Source organism: Centruroides sculpturatus, unplaced genomic scaffold, assembly GCF_000671375.1.
Source record: "Centruroides sculpturatus isolate CEXI.00-Female unplaced genomic scaffold, Cexi_2.0 scaffold750, whole genome shotgun sequence".
Taxonomy (NCBI): domain Eukaryota; kingdom Metazoa; phylum Arthropoda; class Arachnida; order Scorpiones; family Buthidae; genus Centruroides; species Centruroides sculpturatus.
The window spans coordinates 176,023-193,079 of record NW_019384899.1 but is presented as its reverse complement, the minus strand read 5'-3'; the positions used below and the strand labels follow the sequence as shown (position 1 = coordinate 193,079).

Below are 17,057 nucleotides of genomic sequence, written 5' to 3'. Positions count from 1 at the left end.
GAATCGGTAGGAACAAACGAACATTACATTTTTATTTATATAGATAGATAGAAGATGATCTGCTTTAGTTCATTTTCACAGAAAAGCGTAATGCCTCGCAGAAAAGCAAACTTAGGGTGTCGTACTTGTAGCGCCATCTGTTGGACATAAAAGCCTTAACCTAGATTATATCTTTTAATTTATATGAATGTTTAATGGAATAATATACAGCCTATGTCCACCCTGAAGTTCCATTCTAAATATTGGTGAAAGAATTTTTTAAATCGGATGAGTAGTTTCGGAGATTACCTGCTGCATACAAACTTACATACAAACATTACCTCTTTATAATATTAGTATAGATGAACCAACACTGGTACGACAATAATTACGTTAGAGTTCTTTTCCTTATTTGGAGGTTATACTGTAATTGTTAATTAAATTTCTCATTTTTAAAACTTTTGTGATATAATTACAAAAGTTCTTTTGAACATAAAAGATAAAAAGTTTTATTGCTTTATTTATTGAATAGAATTAAAGTTGGAAATTGAGATAAAGTAATAAAATTGGTAATATCATACATAAAATTTATATATCTATATGTATGCACAAATAAATATTCTGATGTTTATTGTATATGAGTTTGCTTTTGTTTTCCTCAAACAATATTGAAAATTGAAATTTTATTTCACATGATCACAGTACTGTATTTGGAATGCTTCTTAAATATAGTAGAGCGTCGTTTATCCAAAAGTCGGTTATCTGAAAGCATTCCAGTCAGCAAATTTAAATTTTTGCTAGTGCTGTGGCGCTGCAATCTTTGGCTATATCTTGGGCTACGCCAATATTTTTTTTGGTGTGTGTTTTTTAACCACTTACTCCGACTCAGCCTCTTAAGCAATATACTAGATACACCCAACACACCTTATTGCTGAGAACATATATTTATTAAACAAAACAAACGTTTTCAACCCAATTTATGGGCCATCTTCAGGTTAACATTGTTCGACTCTAATACAAAATCGAACAAGTTCAAAATTAACCAAATTAGAACATACGTTTGAATTAAACCAATAGAACATACTTAACCACAATAAAATAATAAATAATAAACTAAAATATCACACAAAAAACAAAAATAAAATATGGTGATTAACCGTACACACTAAGTACCAATTCTTTCTACATTATCCCAGATATCTATTGAGTCTCTGCAGGTGTATTATTACGTGTGTTTTTTCTTACTATGTATTTCCACGATGAAGGTAACACTCGCATCCTTGTAATTTAAACATCTATCTGTTAAACTTGCCCTGTATATTTCACATTTTTCAGTTATGGACAAGAGCGTTGGTGAGTGTACTTTTGCAAGGATTTTAGCATCTTCCCATTTAATAACAGAACCTTCCGCTTGTGCCATTTTGGATAAAGCTGTTTCACACTTATTCTTTGCGACATCGTATTTGTGTTCTTTAATCCTCACACCAAGGTTTCTGTTAGTGACCCCTACGTAGTCCTTATCAATTCCCAACTGGTCATTTTTGTATGGAATTGCATACACACCTGGCTGTTCATTATCATCTATTTTTTCTTTCTAATCAACCTATACACTGTGGGGGCCCTTTTATAGGTTGATTAGAAATGACAAAGAAAAAATAGATGATAATGAACAGCCAGGTGTGTATGCAATTCCATACAAAAATGACCAGTTGGGAATTGATAAGGACTACGTAGGGGTCACTAACAGAAACCTTGGTGTGAGGATTAAAGAACACAAATACGATGTCGCAAAGAATAAGTGTGAAACAGCTTTATCCAAAATGGCACAAGCGGAAGGTTCTGTTATTAAATGGGAAGATGCTAAAATCCTTGCAAAAGTACACTCACCAACGCTCTTGTCCATAACTGAAAAATGTGAAATATACAGGGTAAGTTTAACGGATAGATGTTTAAATTACAAGGATGCGAGTGTTACCTTCATCGTGGAAATACATAGTAAGAAAAAACACACGTAATAATACACCTGCAGAGACTCAATAGATATCTGGGATAATGTAGAAAGAATTGGTACTTAGTGTGTACGGTTAATCACCATATTTTATTTTTGTTTTTTGTGTGATATTTTAGTTTATTATTTATTATTTTATTGTGGTTAAGTATGTTCTATTGGTTTAATTCAAACGTATGTTCTAATTTGGTTAATTTTGAACTTGTTCGATTTTGTATTAGAGTCGAACAATGTTAACCTGAAGATGGCCCATAAATTGGGTTGAAAACGTTTGTTTTGTTTAATAAATATATGTTCTCAACAATAAGGTGTGTTGGGTGTATCTAGTGTGTATTTTAGTTGGCAGCATTGGCACATTTGTGTGGTGTTTTTCTGAGGACTGTGTCGTGCTGAATTGAACGTTTTTGATACTAGATCATCTTCTAAAGTATAATTTTTTTTTTTGTTTTTATATTTTTCAATATATTTATTTTGTTTGTAAGAAATAAAGAAATAATTTTTAACGATACAAAGCCACGATTATTATTTTAAAAAGTATACGTTAGGCTTAGCATCAATGAAAATTCAACGCGAAGTGACACGCAACGGAGAAAAATTTCAACACGGGATAGGTTAATATATTTTTTTGTACATAATCGGTTATCCGAAAAATAAGTTATCCAAACAACCCCAGTCCCCAATTGATTCGGATAAACGATGCTCTACTGTAATTTTTTTTGGAAAATTAGGCATTATTGGATTTAAGATTGAATTTCCCCTGTAATAAAATTTTTGCTTTTTCTTGTAGAATTGTTAAACAAATAATTATTTAAAACACTATAGTCCACACAGCAAAAGAGTAAAGGTAAGTCAGCCTGAGCTGGAAGGGTCTATGTCAGATGAAAAGAATGATAGGTGACATGATTAATGTGTAACATTAGAATTAAAAGTGAGTAATAAAATTTGTAAAAAAATCATAAAATTATGATAAAGATGGTATAAAAATATTTTAGAAATGGAAAAAAAAAATGGTTGATGTGATGAGGATGCCTGTTTAATTAATTAACATGGGTAAAAATTGTTAGCACTTCCTAATTTTTTTCTACTGGTTAATTTGGTTTTTTGTAGCTTTTTATCAGGTTTTCCCAGTTTTTGAGTGGTTGTATTGTAAAAAAAGAAGTTGAAAGATCAGATCCATGTCTCATCTCCCAAGGAGGTAGCCACAATGGATGCATTCAGCAGAGTCAATGGTTGTAACTGAGCAAAAGTGTTTCAATTAGTAGCTGTTACATAGTTACATCTGCTGAACAGTGAATAGCATGTGTGTTGGAACAGGAAACAGCCCTCGTTGGTCATTTACGCCATCTATTGCAGCTAGCAATAGATGGCGTAAATGAAAGATGCTACTAAACATCAGAACATCAAACATATTTTGAAACAGCACTACTGTAGAGGGGTGTTCAGCTGAAAAATACTCAACAGCTCTGAAACTGCTGAACGCAGCCAATGTTTCCTTCCAACCCTTTCATCTGACATAGACCCTTCCAGTTCAAGCTGACTCTTGTACCCTTTTGCTGTACAGACTGTAGTAGAATGAAAATTACAATGCATGCCAGAAAGTTTTCTTCACTTTTTTGTGTTGAAATGAACTAATGGTATGCTAAATTATTTGATAGATACTTTATTTGTAATATCATTAAATATTTCAAATGCACTCACTATCAAACAGAAAAATTTTTCCAAGTGGATTTATTTCAAAATATGTGCTAGTTTTGGTAAATTGTGAAAAGTAAAAGAATTTTGGGTTGAATTGTGACTATTTTGAATTTTCAGAATTTTTTTTTAATGCAAGGATCATACTTACTAAACTTGCATAAAATCGTACTAAGTAAGTACGATTTTATGCAAGTTACTGGTATTCCGATTAGAAGATTTGTGATTTAATGCAAGGTTTTTAATTATATCTGTTAATAAAGAATAAAGTTTATTCTTTTTAGCTAATTAGAACGTACAAATTCATTAACTTATTGCATGTTGAATATTTTTTTTGTTGCTTGTTGCTCCATGTTGAATTTTTTTCATGTTAAGCGTAATGCGATCACACGTAGAAAAAAATAATCGTGGCTATTGTATCATTCCAAATTACTTTATATTTTGCACTCACAAAATAGATATATTAATAAATGTAAAAACAAAAAAATTTTATTTCAGAAGTTAATTCTTGTATGATAAATCTGAAAGCAAGGAACAACGCATAGTGGAACAGAATATTGTTCACACTGGTAATGTGATTCTACTCGCTTTTTATTTGCTGAACATACTTTACAAACTCTGGTTGAATGTTTTTTTTCTGTTGATGGTATGTGGCTAGGAAAATGCCATTTGGATAAACATAGTGGATTTTCCTGTGATGGGTTGACTGTGGCAGGTTACATGTCTGCTTGTGTGAGAAACTTTTCCATGACTTCTCTAATAACAGCCATAAGAAAATCAAGAAATGACATGTTTTTTCGTTAGTTGTCAATACAAAACACAAGCATTATATAGTGGAATATCCAGCATATGAAAAGACTTTTTATACCATTTTAGTTTTTCTCATGCACAGATAATTGTGTATCACTCCATCACACAGATCAATTCCAGCCATATTACAATTATAGTCTAAAATACAATTCAGCTTCATTATTATTTCTCCTGAGCTGTTACATATACCAGAATCTGAGAATTTGTTATTACTCATTGTACTTATCTCTCCAATAAAATACAAACCATCTTTCTGACATGTCATGAATTCACTTTCCTTCAAATTGTGTGGCATTCCAGGTGGCCACACGTGTTAAGGAAATCCTGCGCAGGCCTGGCCTTGAGGAATTCCAGTTTGTGTGTGGGGGAGGAACTGTACCGTTTTGATGGCTTGTACAGGCCGCGGAGTAGAAATGAAAAACCATTTGATTTTCCTGCACAGTTTTGGACTATGCAGGCTGACCATAATGTGTGTGCTGTTGTGTTGTTCAGTTGTGAGGCCCCTGAGTAGTGAGAACAATGTCTTGTGAATGTTTGGAAGAATTATTTTCTATAACCTTATTAACTTTTATTTATAACCTAACCTGAAAAATTAATTTTTCAGATTATAAATAATTATTTTCAGATCAAAAATTTTTTGAGTAAATTAAAATTATAAATAATTTAGAAAACTTCTCAATTCATTTCTTCAGTTTTCATAAAACATCTTGATAATCTATATCATTTTTCTTTTACATTTTAAAAAATTTATTGTTCTAATATCCGAGTAAATTAAAACAGACAACTTAAAATAATAATTTAACAATAAGACAAAGTTTAATAAATTCTTTTAATAATTAAATTATAAAATTAATTTGTGATGATAATTTTTACAATTTGTACTAATATCAGTTGTGGTTGAGAATTATTAATATATATTTGCTATTTTTTTTCTAATATTTGAATAAATTAAAACACAACAATTTGAAATAATATTTTAACAACAAGACAAAGTAAAATAGGGAAATAGTTTAATATTATAATTATTTAAATTAAATTTGTTATTTATTTATTAAATATCTATACAACTATTGATTGATTTTGAAAATATCTATTTTTTGTTCAATTAAGAATTGTTTGTAAGATAGAATATTGCAAAAACAACAATGCTTTTAAAAATATTTGTGGTAATAACAATTCTTTTTAATATTATCTGATCTTGGACACCCAAGAAGTTCAATGTCTACATAACTGTGGCTCCAGTTTAAAAAAAATTTTTTTTCTATTATCAACCTTTAAATAAAAATAATTTTTTATAAACATTGAGAAATAATAAGTTTTGTAAATTACTATGTTTGATCCAGCCAGTTATATCTGATGGTTTTTCATCTATAAAATTTAATCCATGAATTTTTTTGGTAGTAAAATTGACTTGCCATTGATCTTTCGCTGATAATTGATGTTTTTTAACAGAATCCATATCCCAAGATTTCTCTTGAAAAATTAATTTTGTGATCAGTGCCACACAGACCACTACTACTACTATTTACACCATCAACTTCTATGCACATGTTTTTTCCCACGAGTTTTAATATAATTGGTTTCCAATAAACATCCAAGAACAGCCAGTATGTCATCATCAGATGCATGACCGACTGACTGACTGACTGACAGAGATTTTCCTCCTCATGTGTGGGCGATAGGAAATTCTGAATTTCCTCAAGGCCAGGCCTGCATAGTTATTCCTCAAAGGATTTCCTTAACATGAGTGGCCACCTTTATCTACTTTCCTTTTTTATTTCTTCTGAACATCTCCTCCTGTTATTGTAATATCCTACTGCATGAAAACTAGATAACATAATGATTCTTGTGATATGAGTCACTAATTTCGGAATTCCATACAATTAGCGACATCTAACATTAAAAAAGTTTTTAAGTAGAAATGAGATAACTTGGGTCCACTGGTCAAGGTCTTAAGGTGAATGCCTGAGATATTTCAGGAATAACATGGGACAGTTTAATCATAAATTTCTACTTTGTTTGTAGGATTTAATCTTTCTAATGGTAATGCTATACATTAAAAGCTTGATATAATGGATATATCGATGTATTTTTACCTCATTTCAGCAGATTAGATTATTGTTGCAAATTTAAGGAGATTGTACTGTAAATAGTAATATTGACTTATCCATTATTTTACATTTTGTTTACAATAGTCAATTAACATAGTGAATGAAATTTCAGTTGTAAAGTATATAAGGTTGAGTTTTATCAAACTTTAAAAATAATTTATCTATATTAATCTAAATATAAATGTTTATTTTATGATCCATGGCTCTGTTTTACACACAAAATCAAAGACTTATTATTCATAGAGAAAGTGAAACAAAAACTAATGTAATGTGAAAATTCATGTCAAAAAGTTACTAAAAATGAATTTTATATTATTTTTTCAAATAAAGTAAATAAAACAACTATGATGAAATAAATAAAATGATGATCGAAACTAAATAAAACAGCAACTAAAAAGTCCATAATAATAGGAGGAGAATGGTCTGCAGGACCTGATTAGTAGTCCATTGTAGTGGAAGTCTTAGTGAATGGATTTTCATATAATTTTCCTATACTTTTGATGACTGACATCAATCCTCTGTAATAATGTGAAGGCTGTTTTATCGCTGTAATATCTAGCTTTTATTGCATGTATTATTATTTTTGGGTGGCTATTCATAAAATCTTACAATGCATTTATGTAATCATTATGAAACATTCTATATCTAGCTTAAAAGTTACTCTGAAAGGTTTAATGAATTTATCTGTCATAAGTGTTAAAGCTTGAATCAGTTTACAATATTACAAAACTAGCCTTACTCTTTTCCAGCAGGTGATTTGTCTTGTACTAATGTTTTGGACTTCATTGAGAAGTGTTTGATAGATCTTTACTGTTACAAATTTGAAGATAATTTGGTTCTGGAATGTTTCAGAACCACAATGTATGCTTGTTGCATTGTTGTATTAATAAATCAAGTAGATGCTCAAGAATTATTTTTTAGAAATTATTTTACACAGATAAGTAAAAATGTGTTTAAAATGATATGAACACAAGCCACAAATAAGATTTATTTCAATAAGTATATTCCATTTTAAAATTTCACCAGATGGTAAAAATTTTTTGTAAATAAGAAGACAGTCATTTCAAAAATTGTTTGTGGACCACCATTTATTTTCTCAAATGTTCTAGAGTAAAACTTCAGATGACCCGACTTTCTTTATAGGATACACGGCCACCCAGGTAAACTATTCCTTAAAACACAGAAATTATCCAATTAAAACTATAAAATTTTTTAAAATATTGGAATTGGTGATCTTACAATGTCTTGAGTTGGATGAAAAAAGATGGAGAACTCAAGATGTTTAAGATCACCAATTCCAATATTTTAAAAAAAATTTATATTTTTAATTAGATAATTTCTGTTTTAAGGAATAGTTTATCTGTCCGATCATGAAGTTTTATTCTAGAACAATGGTTCCCAATTAGTGGTATGCGTACCCCTGGGGATACACTAAATTGCATGAAAGGATACGTGAGGTAATCTAAAATTGGTCGATTTAAAATTTAAATGCATGAGATGAAGCAATCAAAAAAATAATGGTTGGACCATCAAAAATTCGGCAATTTACAACATGATGTGGAATGCACAAATTTGTTTATTTATAACTAAAAATATTCTCGAAATTTCATTAAAAAAAAATGCATTTGTGACAATACCTAAATGAAATTCTTGCGCAAGAAACAAAAATTGTACAATTAACACAATTTGTCTTAATTGTACAATTATCATCATGTCAGCAAAGAGGCAGTAAAATATTTTCTACCATTTTGCACAACATACCTCTGTGAGAGTGGATTTTCGGCCATGACAAACATGAAAACTAAACATCATCACCGACTTCAACTCTAAGATGACTCAAGACTGAAGCTGACCAAAAAGCAACCAGATTTTACAAAGTTGTGCAAAGAAAATCGTGCACATTTGTCGCATTAAAATTAAATAACCTTATGTTATTTTCATTATTATTAGAATTGTATTTTAAAGGTAATAAATGTAAAAAAAACTTATTCTATTTAATATTTATCACTAGCTGTCTACCCACAGCTTCTCCCGCATTATATCGAATTTTCTCGTGGGAGTAAGATATTTTCTTGCAGTAAAATGTAACCTATGTCCATCTCCAACATGTAAGCTATCTCTGTGCCAAATTTTATTAAAACCTGTTCAGCGGGTTAGACGTGAAAAGGTGACACAGACAGAATTACTTTCGAATTTATAATATCAATATGAATTTCTGCTATAAGGGATACGCGAGTTTGAGCTCTTTCTTGAAGTGGTACGCAGGAAAAACTAATTGGGAACCACTGTTCTAGAACATTTGAGGAAATAAATGGTGGTCGACAAAAAATTTTTTAAATGACTCTTTATTTACAAAAAATATATTTCAGCTAAATAATTATATATGAGTTAATAATGAGTAATACCCTGTTCTTTGTTATGTCTTAAAAAATTTGGTTTGGGATACTCATATACAAGTTTTGAATCCTGGATTACTGAATTGTTGCCTATGATGCAATAATAGTTTTTCAATTTGCCCACATACTCAAACTGGCAAACTTCTGCATAAACAGATTAGCAAGGTTGACCCAAATATTTTCAACTGTGTTTAGATCTGGAGACTTTTCGGCATGAAAATCTCAACACCATCCTTGCATTTCCAGCAAACACATTTATTAAGAATGGATGTTTTAGCATATTTCATAAGCCTGCATCAGCTACTTTTTGGTTACTTTTTAAAGAATTCTAGTTACTTTGCCAACTATTTTTATTCCCAGTCATCATTTGCAGCATTATAATTATCAAAAATTTTCATCATATTTATATTTTTCCAATTTTAAATTATCCATCAAATTTTCATCTGATGATACTTGGGAATTAATGTTTTGTACAGTTCTTTATTGATCATAAAGTTAACCAATTTTAAAAGCATTCTGTTACCTTTTTCTTGAAAATATTAGAATGATGATTTTTATATATTATTTTAAAATATTTTACAAATAAAAAATGATTTTATTTTTTAATATGTAGGATACAAGACAAAATGCAGAAGCAGCTAAGGCAGCATTAGATTTTTCAGTCAAAGATGGCAAAGCACTTCGTGTGAGATTTGCAACACATGGAGCAGCTTTAAAAGTAAAAAATCTTTCTGGTTGGGTTTCCAACGAGTTGTTGGAAGCTGCTTTTTCAATATTTGGAGAAGTGGAAAGAGCAATTGTTATTGTTGATGATCGAGGAAGACCTGTTGGAGAAGGTATTGTAGAATATTCTAGAAAACAAGCTGCTCAAACTGCACTGAAAAGGTGTACAGAAGGATGCTTTTTGTTGACCAGGTAAGTTTCAAATGTTCAATAAATAAATTATGACATTTAAAACAATTTGTTTAATAAAAAATTATTTATAATAATTAACTAAAACCAGTAATCTTTATTTTAAAGTATAAGCTATCAGACTAACTTGTAAAAATAAGAAAAAAGTCAATTATAAAAGAATTTATGCTAAAATGTTAGAAAATATTTCCAATGTTCATTCAGCATTGTAAAATTTTGAACAAGAAATGGAAGTCGATCTGATTATGGTTTGAATTTATTCTGTGATTTGCACTTAAAGGAATCTAAGTAAATAGTTTTGTGGTCAAGTTCTTTTCAGTTTATAACACGTAAAGGCATCTATGAATGTGTTGCATTGTGTTTATGACAACTGATTAATCTAACAACCTACCTGTATTTGCAAATTTTATTTATTGTTTGTGCATTTATATCAGATTTTATATTGTACAATGTGTTGTTATTCTAATCACCAAACATATGCCGTAAATCCATCGGGCTAGTTTTAAGGCTAATTACTAAATAAATTACGTAATTAATTTGGCACTAGAGGTAAGCGTTAGGCGCCATCTCTTATTAATATTAATAATTATAAATAAATTAATTAATTTAAATAATTTAGAACCGCTGGGAGAAAAAATCGGCCCGGAGCGGGACTCGAACCCACAACTCCTGCTTACCGTGCAGATGCGTTGCCAGTTACGCTATCCGGACCTCCGATCCGATCTCCTCTTCCAGCGTATAACTATGTAACCATCGACGGTTATTACAATGCCGGCTGGGGACACATTCAGTGCCCACGTCCTACTCCTATAAGGCACTCAACCGGCCATCGCAAGCCCCGGCAAGGCGTAATATATATAATCATCGCTAAACCCGATGTAATATAGCTAATCACCAAACATATGCCGTAAATCCATCGGGCTAGTTTTAAGGCTAATTACTAAATAAATTACGTAATTAATTTGGCACTAATTTTTTTTCTCCCAGCGGTTCTAAATTATTTAAATTAATTAATTTATTTATAATTATTAATATTAATAAGAGATGGCGCCTAACGCTTACCTCTAGTGCCAAATTAATTACGTAATTTATTTAGTAATTAGCCTTAAAACTAGCCCGATGGATTTACGGCGTATGTTTGGTGATTAGCTATATTACATCGGGTTTAGCGATGTTTATATGTGTTGTTATTCATAATGATATATCAAAAAGCAAATTTGCTGTTATGGAAATTTTGTCAAATTTGACCCTCAGATTTTTGCAATTCTCCATGTTTTAAGACCACCTGAATCCAAAAAAGTAAAAAAAAACAGCAAAAAATTCCATGTGTATGTATGTGTTGGCATCTATTTCGTTTAAATTAACTATCTGTCTATAGTTGAATTATTAAAAAAGGATTATTTTGTATTGACCCAAAATTATTTGTATGGTCAAAAATTTGATTTAAATAATATATCCAGCATTTAACTATTGTCTATTATAAGTATTTTTTTTTTTTTTTCTTTCTTGCATTCTTAACCATTTAATTTGTAACATTTGATAGAACTAATTAATCTGTAGATGGTTTTTTTAATACAACTGAAAATATTTGTTAAATAGTTTTGTTGTTTAACCTGTCCTACGTTGTTCCCGAAAATATTTGTGTTGACCTCATTGACCTGCGTGGGCGATCCCGAATATATTCGTGTTTACATCGGAACATTTTTGATACTAGATGTCGCTATGCGTCACAATTTTTATATTAAAACAAACTTTTAAAATATAATTTTTTTGTTTCTATATTATTCAATATATTTATTTTGTTTCTAAAACATAAAAAATTATTTTTTTATGTTTTAGAAACAAAATAATTATATTGAATAATATATTTCGTTTATGTATACAGTAAACACGATTATCATTCAAAAAAAAAATTTTAGGCTTAACATTGACGAAAATTCAACACGGTGTCACAGGCAACAAATAAAAGTTTCAACATCAAATAGGTTAAAGGTTGTGAATGTGTTAATCATGTGGATTTATGGCATTCTTCAGGGAGACAGCCTGTAGATGGAAAGTTTGATTTTCAATTTTGTTTTTCTAGTTGTGAGTAGTCACCGTAAACTAAACAAAATCTCCAAAATAACTATAGCTAAGAAAAGAGTAATTAAGGAAGAAATGAAGTCTGATTTTCTCTGTGTTTCCAAACAATACATTTGAATCTGTAAAAACATCTTAATGATATTGATGCTTAAATTTAACTACTTCGTTCATCTAATTTATAATACTGGGATGTATTCTGTTGAGAAATTAGCTAACCTAATGCAAATTACATAAATATTTTAAATTTGCTCATTTATATAAATAATAAAATAAGTTGTACAAAGTTATTTCAAAAGAATAGAAACTGAATAATTTATTTATTTAAATTAAACATTATAAATATATTTTCTTGTTAAATGTATATATTAAATGGTTGACATATAGTATCAGTTTCTTGGAAAGTATTAAAAGAAAAATCAATATCTGTATATGAATAACATTAATCTGTATCCAATACTAGCTTACCTGTTGCGCATTGCTGCGATCTCAGAAGAAAGGAAATTCAAGCAAACTCGTTATGATAAAATTCAATTTACATTTTATCATTTTTATTGAAACTTATTATTATTATTCATTTTCATTGGGAAAACATTTCAAAGTGTCGTTTCAATTCTGTTTATTTATTGGAGTGTTTGTGGATACACGATACTTTTTGTTTTTCCGTCTGGTGCATACACGAATAAATCAGAAGGTTTTCTGATGCGTGAGCCAGCCACATCCAGTTGTCCATGCGAGAAGCACGGATTCTCCAAATTTAGCCCACACACTGGCAGCGATTGTCAGAAGTGTGATATTCCCCATTTATATATATATATTTTAATCCTTTATAATTTTAATTATTTAATTGCTCCTTCCTCTCTTCCTTGGCATGTTGTGAAATTTCTGATAGTTGGATAATAAACCGTTTTATTGTAATTTGTCTTTTTAAATTATTTTGAGTTGGTATTAAAATTTGGAAAAGGGGGGATACCTAGATCGGTAAAATACGCGAATTTCTTCCTACAACTTTGGTTGCTGTTCGGGGTACAGTTAAGGTTTTAACGAAGTTCGAGCGAATACGTAATTAGCAAAAAAAGTTGAAATAAAGTGATTAAACAAAAATTATTACAAATATCGTAAATGTAAATAACAGTTCACAAATGCATATATAGAGATATTTTTTGAAGGGGGAAATGGTCTTCAGAATTTGAAATCGATCGAACACACAGTGCTCGAATGCTCGTATAAACGCGCGCCATCTGTAGTAGGATAAATGTACTATGCCAGAAACTTTCGCGGGAGTGTATTAAAAAACTTCCCAAAGTTTCATGGCAATCGTACTATGCCAGAAACCTGTGCGGGAGTATACTTAAACAACTTTCCAAAGTTTCATGGCAATCGGATAAACGGTGTGGTAATGCATGAAGGACATAAGACAGACATACATTCATTTTTTATATATAGATATAGAAGTATATTTGCAATATGTTTTTTATGAATCACACAATGTAGACCTATATCTGTAATAATTATTGTAATGGAATGAACAAAAACATTCTCTCCTCTAGCACATTTTTATTTAAAAAGCTTTGGTTTTATCTGAATATGAGAATGTGGGGAAAAAACATGTAGTATGTAATCTAAGACTGGCTTATAAAGAACTCTGAAAATATTACTTTGTAATTAAATAATTGTTAGAGGATTAAAGTTTTTGTTCTTTCCATTATATAAGTGATTTTCTGGCAAATTTATTTAATATGACTAAAACTATTATAGATAAATGTCTCAGAATCTTTGTCATCAGCATCAATGATATTTATAGAATTGACTGATAGCAGAGTTTGATCTTTGTTTAGTCTTAACTTGCAATTAAAAAATGGAAATATTGATATTTAGATCTATTTTAGTTAAAGATTCAAAAAGTTGATATAAATTAAAAATAGATTTCTATATTTGTATGTTTTATTCCAATTTGCTAAAGAAAAATGATTCTTTAAAATACAAAATAATGTTAACATTGGTTTACATTGTTCATTAAATATGCCAGATAATATAAGTACTAGCAATGTTACTGTTTCTGTTGTTAATTTTAATTGAAAGATTATAAAAGTATGTATGTATGTATTGTGGCATTACATTTCTTGAAATATTTCCAGCTCACCTAGACCAGTTCTTGTTGAACCATTAGAACAGAGAGATGAAGAAGATGGTCTTCCAGAGAAAAATTTTCAGAAAAATAATAAACAGTATTTAAAAGAAAGAGATATTGGACCACGACTAGGCGAACCTGGAACTTTTGAGTATGATTTTGCTACCCGTTGGAAACAGCTTTATGAAGTTGAAAGACAAAAACGGGAAAATTTAGAAAAAGAAATTCTAGAAGCACGACACCAATTGGAAGAACAAATGGAATACTCGCTCTATGAACATGAAACTAATGTTTTAAGAGAGAGTAAGTTTTGTTTTTTTATAAGTTGATGTGATATTAATTACAGGTATCCCTTGCTTAATGCTTGGTTTTCTTAACATAAAAATTAATTATGACAATCTCTTTATATACACAACAGAAGTTTTAATTAACACGCCTTTAACAGCTGTCTGTACTTAATACAGATATATTTTTCTTAGCAAATAAGGTGTTAATGAATTTGCTATTTTTGCACTGAGGGTGATTTCCAATATATATTTGTAGTATAATTATGATGGTTGTGAAAATTAATGTATTACTGCTAATGTGATGTTATATTCTTTATTTACAAGTTTATTTTAAAACTTTTTACTTCACATTTTGTTTGTCTAAAATCAAATAGAAATATCTGCAGCTAAAATGCATATCAGGCATATTATATACACTTTTTAAGTTTTATAAAGGATATAATGTTATATGAGGTCTGTTCAAAAGAAGACTGAACTTTTGTCATACAAACTTTTTTACTGTGATTACAATATTATATATGTTTATTCGCATTAAAGTACTCTCATTGCTTGCATTGCACTGTTCCCATTGTTTTTGCCACTGTTGAAATGCTCCCTGGAATTTGTTTTGTGAGATGGTTTGTAGCTTTCTCTGTAAATTCTGTCGAATGTTATCTACACTTTGAGAACAATGTCCTTTCAGGTTGGTTTTTGACTTTGGAAACAGGAAAAAGTCTGCAACGGCCAAGTCTGCAGAATAGAAGGGTGGGGAAGGACAGCCATGTTGTTAGTGACCAAAAATTGGCTGACAAGCAGAGATGTGTGACATGGAATGTTGTGATGCAAACAGCTCAGGTCTCTTTTGGTACACATCTTCCTTGAAATGCCTTAAAACTTCTATGTAGAGCTCCTTGTTAACAGTCTGACTTTATGGCACAAACTCATGATGGACTATGTCTTGATAATTAAAACAACAATCAACATCGGTCATCCTGATCTTGAATTTTCTTCAATTGATGTTCTGTTTAATTTAAAGTGCTTAAACCACTCATGATACTGTGAATGGCTCGTACAGTCCTCTTCATAAGCCTGCCGAAACAAAGCTTATGTTTTTGGTATAAGTTTTGCTGGTATAAGTTAAGCAAAATTTCACACAAACACATTGCTCCTTAAAGTCATTCATTTTCCCTTTGCAGAGTGGTAACTGCATGTGTTCACTTCGACAGCTCTAGATTGCCAACTGATCAGAATACTACAATGTGCCAAGTGGTGTTGTGTTACCAAAGTTTGCTTCTAAGTACCACCACTTACTGGAGTTCAATCAGTTCATGTGTTATGACAAAAGTGTGGTTTTTTTTAAACAGCCCTTGTATAAACAGTAAAAAATACTCTTAGTATATGGGGAAAATGCTCCTAAATATCGAATGTGTCAAATGTTGTTTTGAAAGTTTTATTTGAGAAATTTTGAGCTGAAGCAGTGTTTCCGAATATGGGGCAACAGGGGCAATTCGATTGTTAAGAGGAGCAATTTGAAAATGGACTCGTCCAGAGTTTAAGCTAATTGAGAAACATTGAGCTAAAGGATATAAAATGTAATGGATATGCAAAAGCTGTTAACAGAGAGAAATTTCACAAAAAATTTGTTAAACCTTGGCAAACAAGAACACTTGAACTTGCAACAAATGTTAGTCAGCCGATTGCAGAGACAGAGTTTAAATGACGTTTAATGGCTGAATGGTGGTTTAAAATGCATTGCAAAGACAATCATCATCTATTTCTGAACACAGTCTAAACAAACCTCAACAAAACATCAGCTATTCATTTCTTCACTGTTACTCCCCTTTTTCTTTTAAGAGTCGTTCAGCCAATTGGGTTATTTGTTTGCGATGTCAGAAAAAATTTTGATAAGCACATCAGCTATCTTCTGAAAGCTTCTGTCAGCAAAAAACTTAAAGCTGTCAACCATCATAGTTTGGCAGTTAACTCCTTTTCCATTTCAATGTTTAGTTTTGTTGCCAATACAATTTAAAATATAAACAAATCTGGATTTAGAAAATTTATGCAAATTTAGAATTTGTTTTCAAAATAGATTTTTAAGGAATTGTTTTGATCAAAAGGAGAGAGTAATAGAAACTCTCTTCTTTTATAATTGTCAACATGAATAATTTTAAATATTTTAGTATATTTTTCTTTATTTTTATAAAACGATTTTGGCAATTATTAAAATTGCCTTGTTTGTTTAACAGAACTTTCTGATGAGGGGATTATAACAATAATGTCCTCAAAATGCATTAATGTTTTATAACCAACATATACCTGAATTATAAATAAAAGCATCTGATTCAATTGTAGTCTTCACCCGTTTGAATTGAAGCATTTAAAACAAATTTAGAGTATTTAATTATATTATTTTTGATTCAAGCAATTAATTAATGAATAATTTTGTTGATTTGTCTCATTTACAACATTTATCAAAGGAATGGTATTCATTTTCATTTAAACTTTGTGATGAACAATATAATGAGACAACTTCCACTCAGATTAAAACAATGTCTAAACCTGCTGTTGATTCTAGAAAGTAGATCAAATTACCGGTTTCTAAACATCGTCTAAACTGTGACAAGCAAGAAGCATTGTCTCTGCAATGAAATTTTTCTGAACTGCGGTCTAGAT

The 17,057-nt window shown here is 30.2% G+C and overlaps 1 protein-coding gene across 1 annotated transcript in view; it reads left to right on the top strand.

Moving 5' to 3' along the window:
* The window catches only part of LOC111631456 (paraspeckle component 1-like), an 85,165-nt gene that overhangs the window by 4,022 nt on the left and 64,086 nt on the right, over positions 1-17,057 (top strand). Inside the window, exons 2-3 of the mRNA XM_023375702.1 lie at positions 9,610-9,911; positions 14,126-14,421. Coding sequence (XP_023231470.1) covers positions 9,610-9,911; positions 14,126-14,421 — 598 coding nt within the window. The remainder of the gene's footprint in view (positions 1-9,609; positions 9,912-14,125; positions 14,422-17,057) is intronic.